Raw genomic sequence first — 26,136 nt, forward strand, 5'->3', positions numbered from 1 at the left:
CTGGATGAAACACAAACTGGAATCAAGATTGCCAGGAGAAATATCAATAACCTCAGATATGTAGATGACACCACCCTCATGGCAGAAAGCAAATAAAAACTAAAGTCTCTTGATGCAAGTGAAAGAGGAGAATGAAAAAGTTGGCTTAAAACTCAACATTCAGAAAACTAAGATCATGGCATCTGGTCCCATCACTTCATGGCAAACAGATGGAGAAACAATGGAAACAGTGACAGACTTTATGTTTTGGGGCCCCAAAATCACTGCAGATGGTGACTGCAGCCATGAAATTAAAAGACGCTTGCTTCTTGGAAGAAAAGCTATGACCAACCTAGACAGCATATTAAAAAGCAGAGACATTACTTTGTCAAAAAAGGTCCGTCTATTCAAAGGTATGGTTTTTCCAGCATTCATGTATGGATGTGAGAGTTGGACTATAAAGAAAGGTGAGCACTGAAGAATCGATGCTTTTGAACTGTGGTGTTGGAGAAGACTCTTGAGAGTCTCTTGGACTGCAAAGAAATCCAACCAGTCCATCCTAAAGGAGATCAATCCTGACTTACTGGAAGGACGATGCGGAAGCTGAAACTTTGTCCACCTGATGCGAAGAACCGACTGATTGGAAAAAACCCTGATGCTGGGAAAGATTGAAGGCGGGAGGAAAAGAGGACTATAGAGGATGAGATGGTTGGATGGCATCACCAACGCAATGGACATGAGTTTGAGTAGGCTCTGGGAGCCTGATGATGGACAGGGAAGCCTGGCATGCTGCAGTCCATTGGGTCGCAAAGAGTCAGACACGACTGAGCGACTGAACTGACTGATGGTAATTTAGAACACAGCATTCTTTTTTTTCAAAACACAGCTGCTGCCAATTAATAGGGCTTCTCAAGTGGCACTAGTAAGAAAGAATCTGTCTGCCAATGCAGGAGACATAAGAGACCCAGGTTGAATCCCCTGGGTCGAGAAGAGCCCCTCGAGTAGGGAATGGCAACCGGATCCAGTATTCTTGCTTGGAAAATTCCAGACAGAGGAGCCTAGAAGGCTACAGTTCATGGGGCTGCAGAGTCGGAGATAACTGAGCACAGGCTACCAATTATTAGTACTGGTATGTATGCCATTTTCAGACACTAAAATTAACCAACCTCTGTACTTTTCAACTTCTGTAGTTCATTTTCCAGCATTAATTTCTCCTCTGATAATACTTGGAGATTACTTTGAATCTGTGTATATTTCTAAAAACAAATATTATAACTTCATTAATAATGAAAAGCAAGCATTTAATATGGAGAGGTTATTTGGGTGCTTAATTATTAAAGTAAAAAAGTCTTTATTAACTCATAGAAATCATGAACCACTGGTATTAATCTGCATAGTGAAGTTATAAGAGGTGCTGAAAGAGGCAAAGGTACTATGGTTGACAATGGAAGTTCAGACTGTGGGATGTTATAGTTCAGTATTTCAAAAGTTAAGTGTTTCTGAGTGATAATAAAGTCTACTAAAATCAAAAGAATAGACAAAAATTTCCAGCTGTCATATGCATAAAACTCTCTTGAATAAACTAAGCATTAGATCTCTATTTAACATTACATATCCTGACAATTTCTAGAATCTATCAGCAACATCAAGGACAAAGTGCAAATTCAAACTGAGAGCACTATACTTACAGCCTCTAACATCAGTTGCTCATTCATAGCTCTGAAAAACAAACCAAAAATACCTATAATGTATTATAATTTTAAAATTTTATTTTTATGTAATATCATGTATTTTCTATGTAAAAAAATTAATATAAATAAGGTTAGAGTATACTTTGACTAGCATTCCAAAATTTCAATGTTCTTCCCAGAGACACTGTTCGATTGCTGTGTATCTTTCCAGGACTTGCTCCATGGATTTATATGATACTTTACATTCCTATTCTATACTTTTTCTTAATGAGCTGGATGTTTGTTTCCTTTTTGACATAAATGACATCACTGGATATGTTGTTCTCAACATTTTTTTCACTTAACACAACTTCTGAGATCTATTTATATAAGTAAATATAGATTCCTCTCACTCCCTTCAAATACAACTTCTGATTCCATATCAAGATTTGGCAAGCTTTTTCCATAAAGAACCAGATAGTGAGTCTTTTTACACTCTACAAACCAGTTGATCTTGTCACTACCAGTCAGCTCTGTAGTGGATGTGGCTGTGTTCTAACAAAACTTTATACACAGAAACAGGCTGCCGGCTAGATTTGACTCGTGGACTGCAGCTTGCTGACAACTGTTCCATAGTACAGATAAACTATTTTTTGGACTAATGAGCTTTTTATTAATTATAATCAGAATTTTTTTAAGTTTTATTATGATTAACACACTATAAAATTAACTCACTTAAAAGTATACAATACCTTTTAACATATTCACTGAGTAACAATTATTGTTGTTTAGTTACTAAGTTGTGTCCAACTCTTTTCCAACCCCATGGACTGTACCCAACTAGGCACCTCTGTCTATGGGATTCTCCAGGCAAGAATACTGGAGTTGGTTGCCATTTCCTTCTCCAGGACATCTTCCTGACCCAGGGATTGAACCTGTGTCTCCTGCATTGGAGGTGGATTCTTTACTGCTGAGCCACCAGTAAAGCCCAACAGTGACTATTACCACTATCTAATTTTAGCACATTTTAATTACCTCAGAAAGAAATGTGGTAGCCATTAGCACTCACTGGCCATTTTTCCCAGCACTACTTCGGTCCTGGCAGTCACAAGTCTATTTTCTGTCACTATATATTTCATATAAAAAGAATTACAAAATACGTGGTCTTTTGAGACTGTTTTCTTTACCTAGCATAATGTTTGTAACACGTATTAGTACAGCGTTCCTTTTATTGCAAATAACATTGCATTGTATGGATATAATCACTCTATTGATTCATTTGTCAGTTTTATAGGCATTTGGGTTGTTTTCACTTTGGGGCCATTATGAATAATGCTACTATGAATATACTTGCCCAAGTTTTTGTGTGGACAAATATTTTCATTTCTATTAGGTATAAACATAGAAACAGAATTTCTTAGTCATATGTCAACTGTATATTTAATATTCTGAGCAACTGGCAAACTATTCCATAGCAGATGTACCACTTAAATTCCCACCAGCAATGTATGAGGGTCCCAATTTCTCTACATCCTTACCAATACTGGTTACTGTCCATTGTTTTCATTGATATTATAGCCATCACAGTGCTAGTGGATATGAAGAGGTATATGATTTTTTTTTGATTCCCTAGTAACTAATGATGTTCAGTATCTTTTCCTGTGCTCATTGACCCTTTGTGTATACTGTGTGGCAAAATACTTATTTGGATTATTTGCCCATTGTCAAATATGATTATTTATCTTTTTTATGATTGAGGTTAAGAGTGCTTTTGTATATTCTGGGTATAAGTCCCATATCAAATACATGATTTATGAACAGTTTTCACATTCTATGATTGTCTTCTCATGTTCCTAATGGTATTATTTGCAGCACAAGTTTTTAAGTTCATTTATTTTTTCTTTAGTTGGTTGTTCTTTTGATATCTTAAGAAACCACTGGCTAACTCTAAGTAAAAATATTTACTCCTGTATTTAAAAGGTTTAGTTTTAGCTCTGAAATTTACATCTGGTAATTTTGAATTAATTTCTGTGTATGGCACAAAGAAAAGGATCTAACTTCATTCTTCTGCATATGGATATTCAGTTCTCTAAGCACAGTTATTAAAAAAAATTATTCTTTCCTTACTGAATGGTCTTGACCTCCATGTTGATAATCAGTTAACCATAAATGTAATGATTTATTTCTGGACATTATTTCCATTCATTCTAGTCCACTGATCTATATAGGTTTATCCTTACACCAGTATTACATTGTCTTGAGTACTATAGGTGTATACAGAGCTAAAACCACTGAAGTATGAGACCTCTAACTTTGTTCTTCTTAAGATTTCTTTGACTATTCTGAGTTCTCAGAGCTCTTTTCATCCTGAAAAACTGAAACTCTATACCCATAAAGAAAGAACTTCCCATTCCTCATCCCTCCTGGCAACCACCATTCTATTTTCTCTCTGGGTGAATCTGACTACTTAAAATGCCTCATAAGTGAAATCACACAATTTTGTCTTTTATGACTGGCTTATAATTACTCAGCATTAAGGTCCTCAAGATTCATCCATGTTGTACCATACGTTAGAATTTCTTTCCCTTTTAAGGTTGAATAATATTCCACTGTATGTAGACGACACATTTTCTTTATCCATTCATCCATCACTGGATACTTGGGTTGCTTCCACCTCTTTGCTATTGTGAATGATGCTACAGTGAACATGGCTGCACAAATATCTCTTCAAGACTGTAATTTCAATTTGGGGTGGGGGGTTACATTCCCAGAAATGAAATTGCTGTATCTGCACTTCATGATCCAAAAAAACTAATCATATTTTTTGAGGAATTGACATAGTATTTTCTGTTGTGGTCATACAGCTTCACAATCTGTATGATTATAATTTTAAGCTTCAAAATTAAACATATCATAAAAATTAACAAAATTAAAATGTTTAACAGTAGTTTTATTTTCTATGTTTCCAATTTATCTGAAATAAATATGCACTTGTCTTTATAATGAGGAAAAGGAGTTATTTTAGAAGCTTACCTTTCTAATTTATTTGCCTGATTTTCAAATATTCTCAACATGGTATTCAATTGATTAGTTACAGGAGAAGTTTCTATTGTTAAAAAAAAAAAGGAAAACATTTAAAGGTATTACAAATGGCAGAGGCTATATGTATATGCTGACAAAACTCACTGCTATATGTGAGAACCAAACAATGAGGAAACAGCAGAAATATGCAACACATAACAAGGGGACCAAAAAAATCAAGTATATCAAGAAGCTAAGTAAACCAGAGACCTAGCTCCCTGATTATTCAAAGAGTATATTGGGAGAAGTCAGCTTCAGAAGAATAAAATTCAGAATTTCTTATAGGTAAGAGAGTATTTAATAATGCTTGTACAGAAAGTAATATGGTGTAACAAACAACATTTTAAAATTAATCCAATAAAAGCATAGCACATAATTTTAAATTATGTCCTGTATACAGTAAAAGATTACAAAAAATGAAGTATTATTTATGCCACAATCTGAAAAACAGTTCTCAAGAGGGAGAAAGGACCCTGCTATGGACTGAATATTTGTGTTCACCCAAATTCATGTTAAAATCCTAATCTCCAATACAATAATAATTAGAGACGGGGTCTTTGAGAGACAATTAAATCATGAGAATAGAGCCATGTGAGACACAAGAGAGCTTGCTTGCTCTCTCCTCATGGTCTCTCCATTATTTAAGGACACAGCAAGATGTCCATCTGCAATACAGGAAGAAAGCTCTCACCAGAACCTGACCAGGATGGAACCCTGATTTGAACTTCTCAGCCTCCAGAACCATGAGAAATACCTTTCTATTGCTTGATCCACTCAGTCTATGGCAATTTGTTATGGCAGCCCCTATAATGGGCCCATATCTACAATTCTACTAGTTCAGGAATTTCAACTCAGTAGCATAGAACATGTAGATGGGAATATTACACATCCATTGCCAAATGGAACAGCTTGGGAAATCATTCAATTGAGCTTCCTCAAGACCTCATTATGAATGACCTTAAAACAGAACAAAAAAGATCAGAGAATCCAAGTCTCATTGAACTGTTCTATTATAGTTAAGACCCTTTTCCGAGCAGAGTGTCTCTGGTTAACAAAGTGGTTTAAAAGTTATTTTAAAGCAGCCAAATTTTTCCTTAAAAATTATGAGTAAAATTTCTACTTGTATATTTTATTATTTTAGAATGGTTTTATGATTAGAAGATGTGTTCCACTGGTCTACAAGTGGGCACAGAGACCTCTGTTTTTGTCCATGATGGTGCATCAGGGACCAGAGGTACACTTTCACTTTAAACCTATTAAAAACTGGACAAATATATGATATAGTATTCAGACACCAGAAAACAGAAGGGATAAGGCAGTAATCCCTCACAGAAGGAAAACAAGGAATTGCTCAGTGACGAGCTTACCTTACTGCCTGAAGTCCCAGACCACAGCATAAGGAAGGGAAACCCAGATAAATTACTGGTCTCCTTGAGTTCAGAGACAAGGTTTAGAGACTGGAGAGGCCAAAGCAGCCAGAATTCACAGGGCGCAGTAGTAGACAGAAGGCAGCTGCACAGATTGAGGAAGACAGAGCTCCACAGACATGCAAATGGTTCCCCCTAAAGCAGACAGAGACTTTTACTGTCTACTCCAAAGCTCTAGATATCTTTCTATCCAACCTAGTCAGTCAGGGCTGCCTCACATCAGAAGTCTCTATAGATCTTGGGAGTACCGTAGAATTTATAGCAGGCCTTCATTTAAACATGACACTGTTAGAGTTTATAGCTGAAGCTGAAAGAGAACAGGATTACCATCAACTTTTTCTAACCAAGTCTTATTTCCCACTTTCAAAACAGTATTCCACAGCACACATGATTGTTTAAAAATTCTCCCCAGTATTAAGACATAAAAAAAGGCAGTTTCTCCTTTCTGTTGATAAGTAGTCGGAAGTTTGAGTTCTAGCAGCTCTTTATATTCATGAATTAATAGGTACTCAGCTACAGTCAAAGTATAAGTATATATGGGATGATCTGTAATTCACAGTAACATAGTCTACAAATGACCTCTTAAATTTATCACTGCTCCTTCCTCAAAGGTCTACCACCTCTGCAACACTTTTGTAGCATAGTCTAATCATAATTAAAAATCCTCCATTCCAAGTAATAACATGGAACGCCTTAAAAATGAGTCTGTTAAAAAAAAAAAACAGTATTTTTGGTAGGTAGCTAACTAGGAATTTCAATATTTACTTGATAGTCAGCTCAACTGTACGACTCCAAACTCCAGGGAATTTATGTTTTAAATTAACAAGTATTATTTTGAATTATAGAAAATTATAGAAATTAATATACATAAAGAGGTTATTAATACAATGATGTTCAATGAGTAGAAACTTACGTGGCTCAGTCACAGAAACATCTGTAATTTCTTCAGTTGACTGTGTTTTTATGAATTCTGAAATAATTAATAGTTGTAAGTTTCAATATCAATCATATATATCAATTGAATTTAGATTTCATAGTTTTTTAATAACTCATTCAAGAGAAAATTCTTGGGCTTCCCTGGTGGCTCACTGGGAAAGAATCCGCCTGCCAGTGCAGGAGACACAGGTGCAATCTTGTTGGGGAAGATGCTGCATGGAGCAGAGCAACTGAGTCTGCATCACAACTGAGTCTGAACTCAGGAGCCTGTGAGTCACAACTACTGAAGCCCAAGCACGCTCTGCAACAGAGAGAAGCCTGTGCACTGCACCTAGAGAGCAGCCCCAGCTCTCTCCAACTAGAGAAAATACCTGCACAGCAACAAAGACCCAGCACAACCAAATTTAAGTAAATATTTTTTAAAAAAGAGAACACAAAAAGCCTAAGAAAAGCAACAAAGCTGCCAATATTGTAGAGGCTCTAAATCAGGCAACAAATTGTAACATCTAAAAAAATGTGCATTAACAACTGAGTGATGTGAACTCACCATTTTCTCAGCAAAACCTGTTTTTCCTCTAATATCTCCCAGTTACGGTTACCATCATCTAATCTCCCTTCCTTTCATATCCAAATCTGCCCCCTTTTTCTAATACAGGCAGTTATCACACATTTAAGACACAGCAGTTAACTTCCCTTTCTTACTCCCACCCCCCAAATCTAGCTTCTCAATGTGGCCAGAATAATCTAAAATTCAACATGTCACTTCCCTATTAAAAAAAGTCTTCAATGATTCCCTAATTAAATATGGGGGTGGGGGGGAGAAAGTGTTCCTTAGCACAGCATTTAATCCCTTGGCACTGGCTTTCTCCTATCTTATCCCTTCCTATTACTCCATACTTGAATACCATACCAGTAGTAAGGTGGTGCTAGTGATAAAGAACCCACCTGCCAATGGAGGAGACAGAGAAGACGTGGGTTTGATCCTTGGGTTAGGAAGATACTCTGGAGGAGCGCATGGCAACCCACTCCAGTATTCTTGCCTGGAGAATCCCCTGGACAGAGGAGCCTGGAGGGCTATGGTCCGTGGGGTCGCAAAGAGTTGGACACAACTGAAGCAAATGAGCATGCACAGGCAGTAATTCCCTATTCATGCTGTTTCTCATGCTATACCCTCTTCTTAAAATACCAAATATCTCCCTTCTCAACTTGACAAAATCTCACCGATCTATTATCGTTGTTTAGTCACAACGTTGTGTTTGACTCTGCAACCCCATGGATTGTAGCCCTTCAGGCGCCTTTGTCATGGGATTTCCCAGGCAAGAAAACTGGAGTGGGTTGCCATTTCCTTCTCCAAGGGATGTTGCAGACCCAGGGATGAAATCCACATCTCCTGCACTGGTATGCAGATTCTTTACCACTGAGGCCACCAGGGAAGCCCTTTAAGGTTGCATAAAACCTTAAGTCTCTCAGGCTGAACAAGTTGGCTCTTTTCTGTGGAATCACTGCAAATAACACATATCTTTTTCATGCATTACACTATATTAAGATAATACACAATGTGCTTGTATCAAGAACATGTTGTGGATGTTGAGGGTAAAAACCAAGTTTTATTATTTTTGTATACTCCCAGAATCTGAAACATAAACTTTTACTGAAAAGGTCAACTACTATTGAACATCTTTAAATTTATCATTGTATAATTTATATGGCTATAAATTTTTACACTTGAAATCTCAAAATGTTAGTGTATTTAGGAAACCCTATAAAGGCTCGACTTGTGCAAAATATTATCACCTTCAATTTTCTGCTTCACAGTTTCATAAGTTTGCACATCTTCTGGTGGCATTTCCCTATCCCTGTTAAAATTTAAATAAATAAAACATATTATCAAACAATTTAAATTACACTTAAGAACCAGAATACATGCTTTAGACATATGCAGTTAGTAAAATAAAATTTAATGTTTTAACCTTTATTCAGACATTAAGGTAAATTACCTAGTAAATAAGTAAAAAGTATCAAACTATGTAATTCTTTGAACTCTATATATTCACAGAATGTATTCCATGAATTGGGCATATTCCATGAATATAATTAGGCATACCATGTATATGATGTATTCCATGAATATAATTAGGTATACCAACAACCACATAAATGAAACCAGTAAAAATATATTTGGTATAAGCATGAGATTTCTTTGTAACAGTGTATTATTAATATGTAATCAATTGTTAAGAGCACAAGTGTCAGACTTCTAGAGTCAGACAGCTTGGCTCAAAACCTGTTTTATCCATTTACTAACTATGTGATCTTGGGTAAGTCATTTAACCTGAGCCTCAGTTTCTTAATCTATCAAAATTGGGTATTAGTGTACGTATTTCATAAAGTAGTTGTAGGACCAAAAGACACACATAAAGTTACTAGGAAAATACCTAGCACACATCTGATGCTTAAATTTCAAGTACTAATAGTAACATATGAAATTAATCCCATGCTTCACAATAGATAGCACAGGTGAATTTATAACTGAACCTCAGAACCAAGGCTCTGTTATGCAGCTCCCATTGAAGTCAACCAACACAAGTATCATTCCCTTCATTCCTTTAAGTCTAGTCATTGACAGATGGAGATATCAATGAAGTTACTGCATAATAAATAGTAGCCTCTCCCAATTATGGATATTTTCTATTTTAACATTGTAAAGTGAAAGGGTTTTGTTAATGTTTAATGTAAAAAAAAATGGTTGTTGATAAACGGAAAGTTTTACTAGGATAAGTTACTATACCAGATACGGTTAGGGATGGGGAACAAATGAGTTGAATTCAGGTATCCATAAAAACTTTTATTTCTTTACTGTTTATTACATGTGATAGGAAATATGTAGACAAGCATGACTGGTTCTGATCTTAAGAAAGTTAACAATCTTGACAGGAAAACTTACATATGAATAATCAATAACTTATGAAGTTAACTTGGTAGCTAATCATTGATTAATTCACAATAAAACTATTAGGTATATTATTTGTTGTCAAACAATAGGGGACAAGAAAAAAGTAAAAAAAGAAGAGATCACTACAGGATGGATTTCTCAACCCCATTACTATCAACATTTTAGACTGGATAATTCTTTGTTGTAGGGGCCTGTCTTGTGTATTTTAGAATGCAGCATCTCTGACCTGTACCTAGTAAGTGCCAGGAGCATTCTCCCACTCCCTAGTTGTGACAATCAAAGTGTCTACATACAAGTGTCTCCTGGGGCACAAAACAGCCCCCATGTGAGAATCAGTGCTATAAAGAAGCTCTACCAGGGCACTCTATCAACATTACACAGGTCTATAAAATCTACATAAATAAGACTTGACAGCAGCCAGATCCAAATCTTAGTAGAATGCCCTAAAATTTCTGTGAGAGAAAGAGAAGATAAGCCTGGTGAAGAGTTTCTCATTCCTGTCTCATGGAAGACTGACACAAACTCATTTTTCATCTATCCCCTATTTTCAGTTGAACACCGGGCTTTCTATCCCTCTCTTCCTTACAGCCCACCTGAAGGCTTCCGTTAAGACTATAAAGATGCAAACAGCAGAAACTAACACAACACTGCAAATCAACCATACTCCAATAAAAAATAATCAAAAATAAAAACATTATAAAGATGCATGGCTCTAGCTTAGACTTTGCTCCTTCATTTCAGCAACAAATTGCTTCTCTAGCCTGTCATCTGGTCCCTTCTGCTCTGTGTCGTCCTGTGGAACAAGGAACACAGGGAGCTGACACCGTGCTGATCTTGCTCTTGCTGTTGGCCTAAGTAATTCAAGACAATTTGTGCCCACTGTCTCCGTACTACCCTAATATTCCAAAGTATGATAAGCCAATCTCATAGTTACCACTGTGCTGCTACTTCAGGGCTGCCTGCTTGCCAATAATGTAAACAAAAGTATGTTTGAAAAATAGTTTTAAGCTACAATGAAAGGGGATAGAAAGTACTGAGGAAGTTTAGCAGAATGAATTGGAAATAATTGGGCAAATTATGAAGTTTTTGAAGATTATAAATCAGATATACTAGTGAAATATCTCAAAACTGGAACTTTGTTCAAGCTAACTTCTCACTAAGGGAGAAAAGGTCTGATATTCATACAGTGGTATTATGTAACAGTAACACTGGAATTCCACTGACCCAATTGGAAAACAGCTCTGCCCTGAGCCATTCAAGTTTCTGCCAACTGCCCTGGCCCCTCCACCTTCCCAGGATCCAGCACCTAAAGGAGTAATCCTTAGCACATACAGGATATCTATTACAATCAGTTGGTGCCCATATTATCCTGGTTCTTCACATATTTGGCACTACCACCAAGAACAAAACAGTACGTGCCTAAAGAATATAAATTACACATGCACACTTTTTTCTAGTACCAAAAAAATTTTAAAAAGGAAAATTATAGTTTGGGTTGGAAATAAAAGCAGAGTAAAAATATTTTATGTCAAATATAGGAGGAAATGCTGCCATTTGTGACAATATGGATGAACCTGGATGATGTTACACCCAGTGACGTAAGTCAGAGAAAGATGATTAATGTGTTATTTCACTTACATGTAGAGGCTAAAAACTCAAATTCTTAGAAACAGAAAGTAAAATGGTGGCTGCCAGGGGCTGAAGGGGGTTAGGAAGATGGGGTAGTGTTGGTCAAAAAGTACAAACTTTCAGTTATAAGTTGAAAAAGTCCTAAAGATCTAATGTACAGCATGGTGTTCACTGTTCATAATACTACTGCTATCATATACCTGACGTTGCTGAAAGAGTAGATCCGAAGTGTTCTCAAGGAAAAATAATAACCACAGAGGTACAAAATATTCTATGAAGATACCCTATGAAGATATTATATGATGATTTACTCATCTATGTCATTTCCAGAGAGCTAAACCTCAGACAACAGAAATATTCTTGTAATCATTCATTTTAATCTTCCTCCCACCTACTGAAAAAAAGGATTTTTCTCAACAAAAAAGTAGTAATTCATTCTTTGGAACATATCCCTGTTCGTATGCAACACCAGTGATGGCGTTCTTGAACAATGAAATATTTCACTATGCCTTAAATATATTATGGAAGCTACCAAATCAAACTGAGAAGAGAGTTTATAAACCAGATATTTTAAAGCCAGCAGCATTCAACAGAACTGTCAACAATAGCTATATGTGGCTACTAAGCACTTGAAATGTGCAAGCATGACTGAAAAATTGTTTTTTTAATTAAACTGAATTTTAATAGGCACAGGTGCCTAGAACCATTTCAAACTACTAAAAATTTCAAGTAGGAGCAAGCTAATTATACCTTCTAATGTGATTTAGAAGCTCTATGTACAGTATAGTACCTGAACCATTATCTTATATGTGTCACTAATTATATACCTACTCTTACTGTTTTCAATTCTTTTTAACGCTTTTAACATTTTACTTACTTGGGTTTAGACAACAGTTCTCTGAAGGTGTATTTAGACCCTTCTTTAAGGCGATTTTTCAGTTCTTCAAGTTTGTGTACCTGCTTTACTATTTGTGCAATGCTTAAACTGACTGTTTTATCAGGAGTTGGAAATTCTGCTTCTGAAAAAGTTTGATCTTTGCTTATCTAAAAATAATAAAATTATCCAGTTACTTGGGAAATACACATTTTGCTCCCATACTCAAAAAAACTTCATATTACTTATCATATCTAAGTAAATTTTATATTATCAATCTATAGCTATAATCAAATACTAATTTTACAAATAAATGAGCAACTGCCTAGCAACAGAACTACAGTAAGTGTTGGTTTTAATATGTCAAAACTCAAATCCAATCTTCTATTTTTTTAATATATAGGGATTTTAAGTACGTTAAATAACAATTTTAGCAGGATCAGTTAAAGGCAACTCAAAATATTTTAAAAAGAATGCTAATCCTTGTGATGAGAGGATAAGTTGGGAAAAAAGCAGTTTAGCCATAGTTTTGCGGGCATAACAAAGAGAAATTCTAACACTGGGAACTTAAAACAGATACTTCACCTTAGTAACAGCTACCTGGAATGGGATTAAAGATGTAACAGCACGAAGTAAGTACCAGGCAATGTACTGGAAGTCTGAGATTGTGGGATGAAGAATAAATGGAAGGGAAGCAGGAGATAAATACCTTATGGACAAAGGCAAGATCCCAAATAAGAGGACACCAATTATAAACTAACCTAAAAAGTGACAAAGCAATCAGCTACAATTATCCATATACTGCCTGTCATCAAAAATCCACTCTCCATTGTCCCTGTTTATAGCAGTGGAACATCTCTACTTGACAGGCAGCATGATATTAACCTTTGTCAGCAGAGGGTCCTGAAAACTTCAGAGGAGGAAGAAGCTTTTCTTCCAAGTTCTGTCATCTCTCTCTGCTTAATCCTAGGGCAGTACACAGGGTAACTAGTAGTACTCACCTACAGCAAGTTTTAACAGCACCCACCCCCACGGATGGCTTTCTGGCAGGTCCCTGGTATGACACATTCCCCACAGGCATCTTCTCTCAGAACTTTAATTGGACTAAACAATAAACACAGCCAAGGTAGAACTAGTATAATTCTCTAACTCCCTAAAGCTACCCAGGAGATCATTCTGCTGTATTAATAACATATATAAAATCTTTTTCAAAGTAGAATTTAAAGCCCATAAGGATAGGGACCAGTATTCTTCAAACTGGTGGCAAAAATGTGAAAATGAAAGTATTAAAAAATCATTAAAGTAACATTAAATTCAAAGAAAAACAAATATAAAATTTTATGAATAAGCATACATCATACTATGAATTAATTTTTACACAGGAGAAATCTTTAAGTTGATAAGGCCTCTTGTCACTTATTTACTATTTTAAGTAAATTATGGAAAAAATAATAAGTCAAATTCAGAGGAGGCCAGACAATGCAAGAATATTGTGTATAAATCACTAAAATACATTGTATTCTACCTATTTATTCCTCCTCTTTCTAAATCAAAAGATTATAACCAATGGTTATTAAAATTCTTAAATTTATACTTCACACTGGTTTTCAAATGAGACAAAATATTAATTTAATTAATAAGAAATGCTATGCTTACCTCTTCCATCTGATTGACCTGTCGCTGAAACCACTTTAAAAAAAAGAAAACAAAAAGAAATATTGACAACTTAATTTCTGCAGTGAAATAAATGAGTCCATATGTCTGTGTATGTGTGTGTCTGTGTATCAAATATTAGCCCTACATCAAATATCATTTTATCCTAGTGTTCAGAATGGCGCTGATGCCACATAAAACTGAAACATAAAATTTTTAAATATATATAGCAGCAAGTTTGCAAGCTTTTATGTTTTATTTCTTCAAAACTTAGAAAACTCATTTTATGCATTTCTGTATTAAATTATAGTAAGCAATATATTGAACATACCTTAAACAGAGATTCCAAAATCTGGAAAATAAAGTTTTAATTAAAACACTTAAAAATAAAATTCTCACAACATAAAATATCTAATTCAAGTCTCTTGACATTTTTAATCACCAAAGTACACTAGTTACTAAAATAAATCTATAATCTATAAATCTATAATCCAATCACAAACAAATCTATAATCCAATCACAAACAAATCCAAATCACAACAATTTTATATTTACAGATGGTTTTTAGCATATCTTGCCAAGACAATTTAGTTCTAAGAAAAGAAAGAATTTTCCATCCTTATAGATCTATATTTAAAAAACTCAATTCACATTTATGATTTCATGTATTTTCTTAATATAGGTAAGAAATAAAATTTAAATTCCTCTCAGAAAAGCATTTTTTTTCCCCAGAGCAGATAGTACAACAATGAAAAGCATATCTTATCATCACTATTTCTTAAATATAACTTTGCTATACTAAAAAGTCTAAGAATCAAGATATAAAATACTACACTACTACTTGCTTTTTCTTTAGTGGAAAATGCAAAGAACTAGTTTGGGAGATTGAGAGAAAATGAATACACAAAACCCGTCACACAGTCTAAAATACCAATATTTACCACTTTCAAAATGTAATGCTAAACTGATAACCTTTGCCACAAAAAACAACCAAACTCAATCACAACCAAGTAAAACTTCTGAATTACACTATTAAAGAAAAATTTTATTACATACATTCAGGCAGAAGAAAAGTTGCTTCACTGAAAGAAATCAGAATAAGCATAGGGACTTTCCTGGCAGTCCATACTTACTTTAAAAACAATAAAATGTAAATACTACATATGAAAATACTAATGACCCAGTCAATGCTGTTCATAAAGGAAAAGTCACAGAAATAAATGCCTATGATAACAAATAATGCTTTCCAATGCCTTTTATAACAGCTTAAGGCTTTATGACCAACCTAGAAAGCATATTAAAAAGCAGAGACATTACTTTGCCAGCAAAGGTCCGTCTGGTCAAGGCTATGGTTTTTCCAGTGGTCATGTATGGATGTGAGAGTTGGACTGTGAAGAAAGCTGAGTGTTGAAGAATTGATGCTTTTGAACTGTGGTGTTGGAGAAGACTCTCGAGAGCCCCTTGGACCACAAGGAGATTCAACCAGTCCATCCTAAAGGAGATCAGTCCTGGGTGTTCACTGGAAGGACTGATGCTGAAGCTGAAACTCCAGTACTTTGGCCACCTCATGCAAAGAGTTGACTCACTGGAAAAGACCCTGATGATGGGAGGGATTGGGGGCAGGAAGAGGAGGGGACGGCAGAGGATAAGATGGCTGGACTGCATCACCGACTTGATGGATATGAGTTTGAGTAAACTCTGGGAGTTGGTGATGGACAGGGGAGGCCTGGTGTGCTGAGATTCATGGGGTCGCAAAGGGTTGGACGTGACTGAGCGACTGAACTGAACTAAAGGCACTATATCTAAACTAATATTGCTGACTGGATTGTCATATTTAAGATCAAACAGCAAATATAACTAAGTATTTTTTTACTAAAATGTTACTAATAACTAATAATTTAATTAGTAATTATCAGTTTATATTGTTTTATTATTAATACTGTTTTTAACTTATGATTAAAATATTAAGTAATATCTTATACTTGGCAGTTTACACAGAATACATACATTATGTTCTTCCTTAGCTGCTGCTTCTAACTGAGTTGCAAATTGTGAACAACATATTAAGAATGAAGTCAGATCATCCCCAACCTTATGAAAAAAGCAGCAAAACAGTCATTTTTATTTCGAAGTTCATAGGCATATCCATCCATATTTCAGTATATTTAACTATTTTTGAAAATAGTTTGTATATGTAAGTTATGTCCCTTGAAATGCATCAAGATAGGAAACCATGTTCACTACACTAGCAAATTCTCCCGCAAAGAAAGTACATTCTGAGAAGTGGTTCAATAATGACATAAACCCAACTATGCCTCTCCTTACATTTTCCTCTACACAGATGCAGAAAATCAGGCATTCCAGCCTCAGACTCCTAAAATTTAGGGGTAGTAAAAAATATATATAGACTTAAATATGCATTATAATAATGCTTTGTGTTAAAAACGAATGCTGACTATGACTTCTGATTATAAGTATACTTGCCAAGAGGCATAGTTTTTCATCCTCTCTTAATGAGCAATAGAAATTTTTGAAGAAAAAGTTATATATTAAAATGTCACAATGACTGAATCTCTTTTAGTAGAGCACTGATTTGTAAATCAGACAATTGACCAAAGATTTTTAAAAAATCTCAGATGCTTATACACAGTTACAACATTTTCAACAGAATGTTCTCCAGGAGGAATAAGTTCCCTCAACATTACATTTTAAACACACTCAAGTTCATACTTTTTTTATCATGGTAAAAACCTATAGTCATATAGGAGACAGAGGGGGAAACTAGTCATTCAGGAGAGTGGTAAAATGAATTAACCAGAATTACTATTCACCAATAGAAAATGAGACCATTTGAATACTTGGGGATTTCCTCCCACCTACATTAAGGTCACAAATAGAAGGTGAAGATAAATTTGATCAAGATACACATTCTTTTTCAAGTATATATGGAAATTATCCAGGACACATGCTGGGCCACAAAGTAAGCCTCACCAAATATAAGAAAACTGAAATAGTATCAAGCAAACTGTCTGACACTATGATGCCAGAAATCAATTACAAGGAAAAAAAAACTGCAGAAAACACAAGTACATGGAGGCCAAACAATATGCTACTAAACAACCAATGGTTCACTGAAGAAATCAAAGATGAAATAAAAAAATACCCAGAAACAAATGAAAATGAGAACATTATGACCCAAAACCTATGGAATGCAGCTAAAGCAGTTCTACAGAGGGAAGTTTATAGCAATACAAGCTTATCTCTGGCAAGGAGAAAGATCTCAAACGACCTAACCTTATACCTAAAACAACTACAAAGAACAAATAAAACTCCAAGTTAGTAGAATAAAAGAAATCATAAAGAATCAGAGCTGAAATAAATTATAGACTAAAAGAAAAAAAAAAGAGAAAAGACCAATGAAACTAAAAGCTAGTTCTTTGAAAAATTAAACAAAATTGATAAACTTTTAGCTAGAGTCATCAAGAAAAGGGAGAGGACACAAATCAATAAGATCAGAAATGAAAAAGCAAAAGTTACAACCAAACCATAGAAATACAAAAGATTATGAGACTACCATGAGCAACTATATGCCAATAAAACGGACAACCTCAAAGAAATAAAAAACAAATAGAAAATATGAACAATTATCAGAAATGAAATTGAAAGAGCAATTTTAAAACTCCCAACAAAAGGATTAGATGACTTCACAGGTGAAGTCTACCAAATATTTAGAGAAGAATTAACACCTATCCTTCTGAAAATATTCCAAAAAACTGTAGAGGAAACAACACTTCCAAACTCATGCTACTAGGCCATCATCACCCTGATACAAAAATCAGACACACCATGAAAAAGAAAATTATAGGACAGTATCACTGATAAACATAGATAAAAAAATCCCCCCCAAAAAAATATCCTCAAAATACTAGCAAACCTACTCCAACAATACAAGGACCATAAAATAAGATCAAGTGGGATTTATCCCAGGGATGCAAGGGTTTTTCAATATCTGCAATCAATGTGATACACCATATTAACAAATTGAAGAATAAAAACCATATGATAATCTCAACAGATGCAGAAAATGTTTCTGATAAAATTCAACATCTACTTATGATAAAAAACTCTTTAGAAAGTGGGAATAGGGGCTTTCCCGGTGGTTAAGAATCTGCCTTGCAATAAAAGGGATGTGGGGTAAGATCCCTGGTGGGGGAACTAAGAGCCTGCATGCCATATAGCATGGCCAAAAAGAGAGAGAGAAAGGAGGAAATAAAAACATTCAGATTGGACAAGAAGTAAAATTGTCCTTATTTGAAGATGACATAATTGCTTATGTACAAAACCCCAAAGTATCTATAGAAAAATCCTAGAATGAAAAAAGTACATTGAGCAAGTTTGCAAGATATAAGATCAGCACACGAAAAATCAATCATATTTATATACACTAATAACAAACAAGGAAAAAATTAAAAACACAATGCCATTAAAAATCATTCCAAGTAGCATGATATTAATGTGTAGATCTCAAGAAAAAGATACCAGATCTGTATGATGAAAATACAGAATGCTGAAAAAATAAATCAAACAAGAAATCAAATAAACCAAGAAACATACTGTGTTTGAAAGACCCAACACAGTGGTTGGGTTTAAAAGATCCAACATAGTTGTTTTATTACATGAAGCCAAACCCAATCCCTAACTAACAGAATTAATTATAAAATGGAATCACCTTAATAGTTACATCACTTCAATATATACAACAAAGATATTTGTTAAAATTCAATAACCTCTTCAATATTCGGGACTCTTTTATTTAGCAAACCAAAAAATAGAAAAATAATTTCTTAACCCAATAAAGACTATACATTTGCAAATCAACTCCAACCAAAGCTTAAATATTAAGCAGGAGATACATTAGCATCAAAAGTAAGCTCAAGATACAGATATGCTTTAATTAAACTTTAAGATAAGTATTTGGCAGAGGATGGAAAAAATCAGTACAGTACTTTCAGGTTTCCGAAGACGATCATTTTCCTGGATGGCAAATTCATTCTGAGAACATACACAGATTCTAAAAGAAACTCTCAGCCCTTTACAGCATTAATGTCTCTACATTAGCATTACATACACTTACAGAAGAGGTTAATCCTTCAAGTTCAGGCTTCACAACTGCTTTTTCTCCATTTTGAGTGCCATATCCATAGGCTTCTTCCAAACTAGAAACCACCTATGAGAAAAATCAAAGCAAATTATGTACTTATGGTGTAAAAATTTTATTAATACATTAAACATAAAAATGTACTTAATCAACCATGTCAGAATCATTTTAGCAGTAAGACTTATTTCTGCCAGTGCCATACACTTAAATTTTCCATCTCATGCCCCACCTCATATCATCCTGAAGAAGCAGTATAAGCCATAGTCCTTGATTCCTCTCAATGAAGACAGGCCCTATGACTCTTCCATTTCTGCACTGAAGGGAGTCTATGAACAGCTGAAGCATCAACTTTGCTTACCACCAATGTATTCCTCAAAATCTGACTTGACTTTCCTTTCTTCCTTGGAGTAGGGAAAATAGAGAGATGGAGACCACAAGGCAATACGTTTTTAAAGGAAATTCTCTGAGCTAACCCTTTGAACTTGGAGCAAACTTGTACTTTGGAAGTTTGATGATCTATACTTTTTGCATATTTGTGCTATCCCTCACTGTTCTCACTTGGTATTGGGTACATGTACAACTCAATTCTGGATCAATGTGCAAAAAAGAAACTCAGAGAAAGGGAGGTTACCTCCCTCCCCATCACTGAGAGCTAGAGTTTCTAAAGTGCAGAGAAGAGCTAACAGAGCAAGCATGAAACTTAGAAAGACCTATTCTTAGAAAGACCTGCTTATGTCTCAGAACCTGTATTTCAGGAGGGTTCCCACTGTTTACTGACTGATGATAATGGCTCACTGTCCCTAAATTCACTGTACAAACTGTATGATTTATGCTGAACACCTGCTTTCCTTCAGGGAGTATAGAATTTTGGTACATGCGGTCACGAAATTAAAAGATGCTTGCTCTTTGTCTATGACAAACCTAGACAGTTTATTAAAAAGCAGAGACATCACTTTGCCCACAAAGGTCTGTAGAGTCAAAACTCTGCCTTTTCCAGTAGTCAGGTACAGATGTAAGAGTTGGACCATAAAGAAGGCTGAGCACTGAAGAATTGATGCCTTTGAATCATGGTGCTGGAGAAGATTCTTGAGAGTCCCTTGGACAACAAGGAGTTCAAACTAGTCAATCCTAAAGGAAATCAACCCTGAATAATCATTAGAAGGACATATGCTGAAGCTCCAAACTTTGGCCACGTGATGGGAAGCGCCAACTCACTGGAAAAGACTCTTCATGCTAGGAAAGATTGAGGGAAGGAGGAGAAGGGGGCGACAGAAGATGAGATGGTTGGATGGCATATTGATTCAATGGACATGAGTTTGAGCAAACTTTGGGAAACAGTGAAGGACAAGGCAGTCTGGTGTGCAGCAGTCCATGGACTCACAAAGAATCTGATACAACTGAGCTAGTTAACAACAAAAAGCAGAGAGTACCAAGGTGACCAACCTCCAGTGAAACCCTGGGCACTGAGTCTCTAATAAACTCTTCTGGTATACATTTCACATGTGTGGCCACAATTTGCTGTTGGGGGAATTAAGCATGTCCTGTGTGACTCCAAACGTAAAGAAACCTAGGAAGCCTGGACCTGGTTTCCTGCAGACTTCATCCCATGTGCCTTTTCCTTTTGCTGATTTTCCTTTTCTTTCACGATATCTTAGCTATCAATATGACCATATGCTGAGTCCAGTGAGTCTTCTCAGAAAATCACTAAACCTGGAAATGGTTATGGGGATCAAGCATCAACAAGTATCTTACCATCTTCAGATGTTTGGTAATTTTCCTGATCAATTCATCTTCTGCTATTAACTCCTTTGTCTTACTTGATGGAATGGGCAAAGCATACCTTACAATGGATTCTCCTGTTGGTGGAGATTTTAAGACCATCGGTTCAAGTTTCTCACGTGCTAATTTTGCACTATGTTTTTCCTTTGGTTTAGGTGACAATGGTGAATTAAATAGTCCTTTTTTAAATGTTAATTCTGGAACGTTTACCAATTTACTACTAGAGGTCAACAGATGCTTTACTGGCTTCATTTTGTTATTTACTTAGCTTCTGAATTATGGATGAAAAATTTCTATTCCTCCCTGTGAATAAAACATTAAGATTTCAGATTAAAAATAATGGCAGATTAAAAAGAATGAAAAAATACCATTTGCAACATGAATGGACATGGTGATTATCATACTAACTGAAGTAAGTCAGACAGACAAGTACCATATGATATCACTTATCTGCAGAATCTTTAAAAAAAAAAAAAAAAACATACAAATGAACTTATTTACAAGACAGAAGCAAAATCACCAGAAAACAAACTTATGGTTACCAAAAGGTAAAGGTGGGGGGAACAGATAAATCTGGAGCTTAGGATTGGCACGTATACACTACTATATTTAAAATAAATAACAAGGACCTACTGTATAGCACAGGGACTTCTACTCAATACTCTGTAATAACCTAAATGGGAAAAGAACTTGAAAAAGAATAGATATATATGTACACACTAACTCAATAAATTTGCTAAGTGCTAACTTTCTGAAACACATTATAAATTAATTATACTTCAATACAAAACAAAAAAATTTTTAAAGAAACAAAAAGGGTAGCAGGATTATCAACTGATATGAAGATGGTGAATCCTAAAATCATCTCTGGAGAAACTACAAAATGGAGAGGGAAACATTCCTAACAGCAACAACTAAAACCCCTGTGAAAAACCCCTAGACGTGTGATTTATGAGTGGGCATTTAGGACAGGTGCTGAAAGGCAGGAAGAAGACAGTGGCAACAGTGAAAGAATGTATTTAGAAAACTTAAAAATTTTATTTTTACCTTTTTCCCATTCTTAAGCTAACACATGCCTTTTATGCATATTATTATTTCCACAGAAAGTAATAGCCTTTCAGCAGAGCAATATCAGGGCAGCACCAAAGTCATGCTGGAATAAGTAAGGAAGTAAGACAAGGCAGGCCTTAAATTTTCATCTGCCTACTTTTCTCTGTCCAAAGGTGATTAACATTCAGGACAATGCCTCCTCCCCAACATTTAAAAGCATGTGCTTGACCCTGGGAGTTGTCTGATAGACTGGCATAATTAAGATGAAATAGCATTGGTTCCCTGTTGTCTGAAGCACTCTACACCTAGATTAGTCCCAGAGTTGTGATCTGAAGTATGTCCTCTAAAAACACATGTTCAAGTCCTAACCCTTGATACCTGGGAATATGATCATATTTGAAAAGTCTTTGTAGATATGATCGAGTTAAAATTAAATCATATTGGATTAGGGTGGGCCCTAAACCCATTGACTGGTGTTACTATAAGAAAGGAGGCTTCGCTGGTGGCTCAGAGGTTAAAGCGTCTGCCTGCAATGCAGGAGATCTGGGTTCGATCCCTGGGTTGGGAAGATCCCCTGGAGAAGGAAATGGCAATCCACGCCAGTATTCTTGCCTGGAGAATACTCCATGGATGGAGGAGCCTGGTAGGCTTCAGTCCACGGGGACGCAAAGAGTCAACACAACTGAGCGACTTCACTTTCACTGTAAGAAAGGAATACCCGAAGACACTTGCACATAGACATACAAGGAAGAAAGCCATGAAATGACAAGGGCAGAGATTGGAGGGGTGCAGCCACAAGCCATGGAATATTAAGGATTGCCATCATCTACCAGAAGCTGGGAAGAAGCAAGAGGATTCTTTCCTAGAACTTTTAAGCGGAGCATAGCCCTGCCAACATCTTGATTTCAGACTCAGGCTCCAGAATGGTGAAAGAATAAATTTCTCTCACAATAAATTGTTTCAGGGACTTCCCAGGTGGCCCAAGCAGTTAAGCCTCTGTGCTCCCCAATCCCTGGTCAGAGAACTAGATCTCACAAGCTGAAACTCAGAGTTTGCATGATGAAATGAAAGATTCTTCCTGCAGCAACTAAAGATTCCACGTGCCACAACTAAGACCCCACGCAACCAAATAAATTTTAAAATAATTTTAATAAATTGTTTTAAGTCACCTTATTTGTGGCACTTTGGTACCACAGTCCTAGAAAGTAATTTGCTGACTGAAATGATTCAATAGAAAGAAAAAAGTATGACTGAGAGGGAACTGCTGTGAAGAAGTCCTTACGTAAACAAAAAGAAAAGAGTTTTAAGGCACAATGGGCCAACACACTTTAGAGGAGGGAACAGAGTAAGTTTACCTAAAATAGAAGACGGGAACGCAGAGATAATGGGCTACTTTAAGAAACCAACAGAAAAGGATGGGAAATTCAGCAGGTGCTAGTAATTAACCTAACCACTCCATCAAGCTCACCATAATTTTTTAAAAGTTACATATGGCGAATAATTACAAGAAAATACTTAATAATTTTACACTTCTGTTCCATTTAACCCTCCTAAACTCCAATACTTTGGCTACCTCACGCGAAGAGCTGACTCATTGGAAAAGACCCTGATGCTGGAAGGGATTGGGGGCAGGAGGAGGAGACGACAGAGGATGAGATGGTTGGATGGCATCACCAACTCGATGGACATGAGTCTGAGTAAACTCCGGGAGTTGGTGGTGGACAGGGAGGCCTGGCGTGCTGCGATTCATGGGGTCGCAAAGAGTCGGACACGACTGAGCGACTGAACTGAACTGAACAGTGCCAGGAGGTTGATTCTGTCTCACCAGAAATTTACCCAAGGCTACCAGTCATGCTGATTCAGTGGTAAAGAAACCAACTGCCAATGAAGGAGATGCGGGTCTGATCCCTAGGTCTGGAAGATCCCCTGGAGGAGGACAAAGAAACCAACTCCAGTATTCTTGCCTGGAGAATCCCATGGACAAGAGGAGCCTGGCAGGCTACAGCCCACGGGGTCACACAGAGTCAGACTGAGCAACAACCACCACCAGTCACTTTTCATCACGAAGACAAATGTACGGTGTTCCTTCAAGGATTCCCTTGATACTTTAAAGCGACATTATAGAAAAGGGGGAGCGAGGGGAGGCGGGATGTGGGTACAGCCCATGGACGACTGGCCTTAAAGTGTGCATCAAGATAAGAAAACGGAGAGAAAAACAAGGATGCTTCTGCCAGAGAAAATAGTGGAAACGCTTGGAGAGGACGAGGGAGGTAGCTCACCCCTCGGTGTAGCTGCTGACGCTGCGGGCACTCAGGTTACTGGGTAGGCTGGCGCTGCCCTGGCTGGCTCTAAGGTGAACTCGTTGGAAATTCTGAGCCTCCCGCACTTACTGCAGGACTGAAGCCCGCAAATCCTGCAGACGCCAGCCCTGCTGTTTTACAAACGGACATTTGTGCTGAAAGGAAAGGGCGGGCTCCCACTACCCGCGGCAGCAGCTACCAGCGCCGAACGCCAGCCGTCGCCCGACGGCCGTTGACGCTACGTCACGACGCTGTCGCCCCAGTAGCAGCGCCGGCGGCGCGAGCCGAGAATCACCTGCGGGAGAGGGAGAGGCGAGGGCGTCCGCGCCCCCTACTCGCACGCCCGGCCCGCTCTCCTAGCTGATTCCTTCCAGATGATTCCCGTGCTCAGGTGCTTCTAGGCTTTCGGCCTGGAGAGCTAAAACACCATCCTATGTGGTGCTTTGGCAGCTTGGGCTTAACTGGCAAAATCTGAGTCCCAGGCCCTCCTCTGGCACCAGCTAAAGTTTTCACTGGGAAGTGTTGCGGAGTCAGTTGCCACACTTTTATCTATTTTAGACCACTAAATGTTTTGTTGCGAAATAATTGATTTGCCTGCCAAGTCACTTCAGTCATGTCCAACTCTTTGTGACCCCTCACGGACTGTAGCCAGCCAGGCTCCTCTATCCATGGGGATTCTCCAGGCAAGACTACTGGAGTGGGTTGCCATGCCCTCCTCCAGGGGATTTTCCTCACCCAGGAATTGAACCCACGTCTCTTCTATCTCCTGCATTGGCAGGCGGGTTCTTTACCACTAGGGAAGCCTGAGAAGCGTATAATTTATGGGTACTCATTAAGTACAAGAATTTTGCCTCAGGAGGTGGTCAAAACTAGTCTTACACTAAACAGTTCCCTCGACCTGGCAAAAATGAATCTTCAAAGTAATACCTGAGTGAGATATTTTAAATAATTTGACTAAGAGCTCAAGAATATTTACAGGCATATTAAAACATCCAGTACCCAACAAGGTAAAAATCAGTTAAGTATGCAATCAAAAGTTGCCCGGATGGAGGAGAGTGGTGTCTGTCTCCCAGAATTTGCTCAAACTCACGTCCTTTGAGTCTATGATGCCATCCAACCATCTCATCCTCTGTCACCCCCCTGCTCCTCTTGCCCTCAATCTTTCCCAGCATGAGGAGTCTTCTCCAATGAGTCGGCGCTTCCCATCAGGTGGCCAAAGTATTGGAGCTTCAGCATCAGTCCTTCCAATGATACTCAGGGTGATTTCCTTTAGGATTGGCTGATTTGATCTCCTTGGTGTCCAAGGAATAAGAGTCTTCTCCAGCATCACAATTCAAAAGCACCAGTTCTTTGGCACTCAGCCTTCTTTATGATCCAACTCTCACATCCGTACATGATGACTGTACATGTACATGAGGAGATTATCTGGGATAATCTGGTGTCAGCAAGTGAGAAAGAGGCAAAGGGGGATGTCCCTAGTGGTCCGTGGTTAAGACTCTATTCTTCCACTGCAAGGGGCACGGCGGGTTCCATCCCTGTTCAGGGAACTAAGATTCCCACATGACGCCAGGCATGGCCAAGGGGGAAATAAAAGGCAGAGGGAGACTTGACGTAGAAAAAAAAGAATGCAATGTTACCAGTGAGGC

General features: G+C 37.0%; 1 protein-coding gene across 1 annotated transcript in view; it reads right to left on the reverse strand.

The window, feature by feature from the left end:
* The window catches only part of CCDC7 (coiled-coil domain containing 7), a 76,851-nt gene extending 52,186 nt beyond the window's left edge, over positions 1-24,665 (reverse strand). Inside the window, exons 1-12 of the mRNA XM_043883984.1 lie at positions 24,470-24,665; positions 21,114-21,443; positions 19,338-19,430; positions 16,211-16,294; positions 14,534-14,554; positions 14,206-14,238; positions 12,553-12,719; positions 8,888-8,949; positions 7,071-7,127; positions 4,683-4,755; positions 1,668-1,698; positions 1,146-1,235 (exon numbers count right to left, since the gene is read on the reverse strand). Coding sequence (XP_043739919.1) covers positions 1,146-1,235; positions 1,668-1,698; positions 4,683-4,755; positions 7,071-7,127; positions 8,888-8,949; positions 12,553-12,719; positions 14,206-14,238; positions 14,534-14,554; positions 16,211-16,294; positions 19,338-19,430; positions 21,114-21,392 — 990 coding nt within the window. The 5' untranslated portion in view covers positions 21,393-21,443; positions 24,470-24,665. The remainder of the gene's footprint in view (positions 1-1,145; positions 1,236-1,667; positions 1,699-4,682; positions 4,756-7,070; positions 7,128-8,887; positions 8,950-12,552; positions 12,720-14,205; positions 14,239-14,533; positions 14,555-16,210; positions 16,295-19,337; positions 19,431-21,113; positions 21,444-24,469) is intronic.
* Between the last annotated feature and the right edge of the window lie 1,471 nt (positions 24,666-26,136).

Source organism: Cervus elaphus, chromosome 23 (genome assembly GCF_910594005.1).
Source record: "Cervus elaphus chromosome 23, mCerEla1.1, whole genome shotgun sequence".
Taxonomy (NCBI): domain Eukaryota; kingdom Metazoa; phylum Chordata; class Mammalia; order Artiodactyla; family Cervidae; genus Cervus; species Cervus elaphus.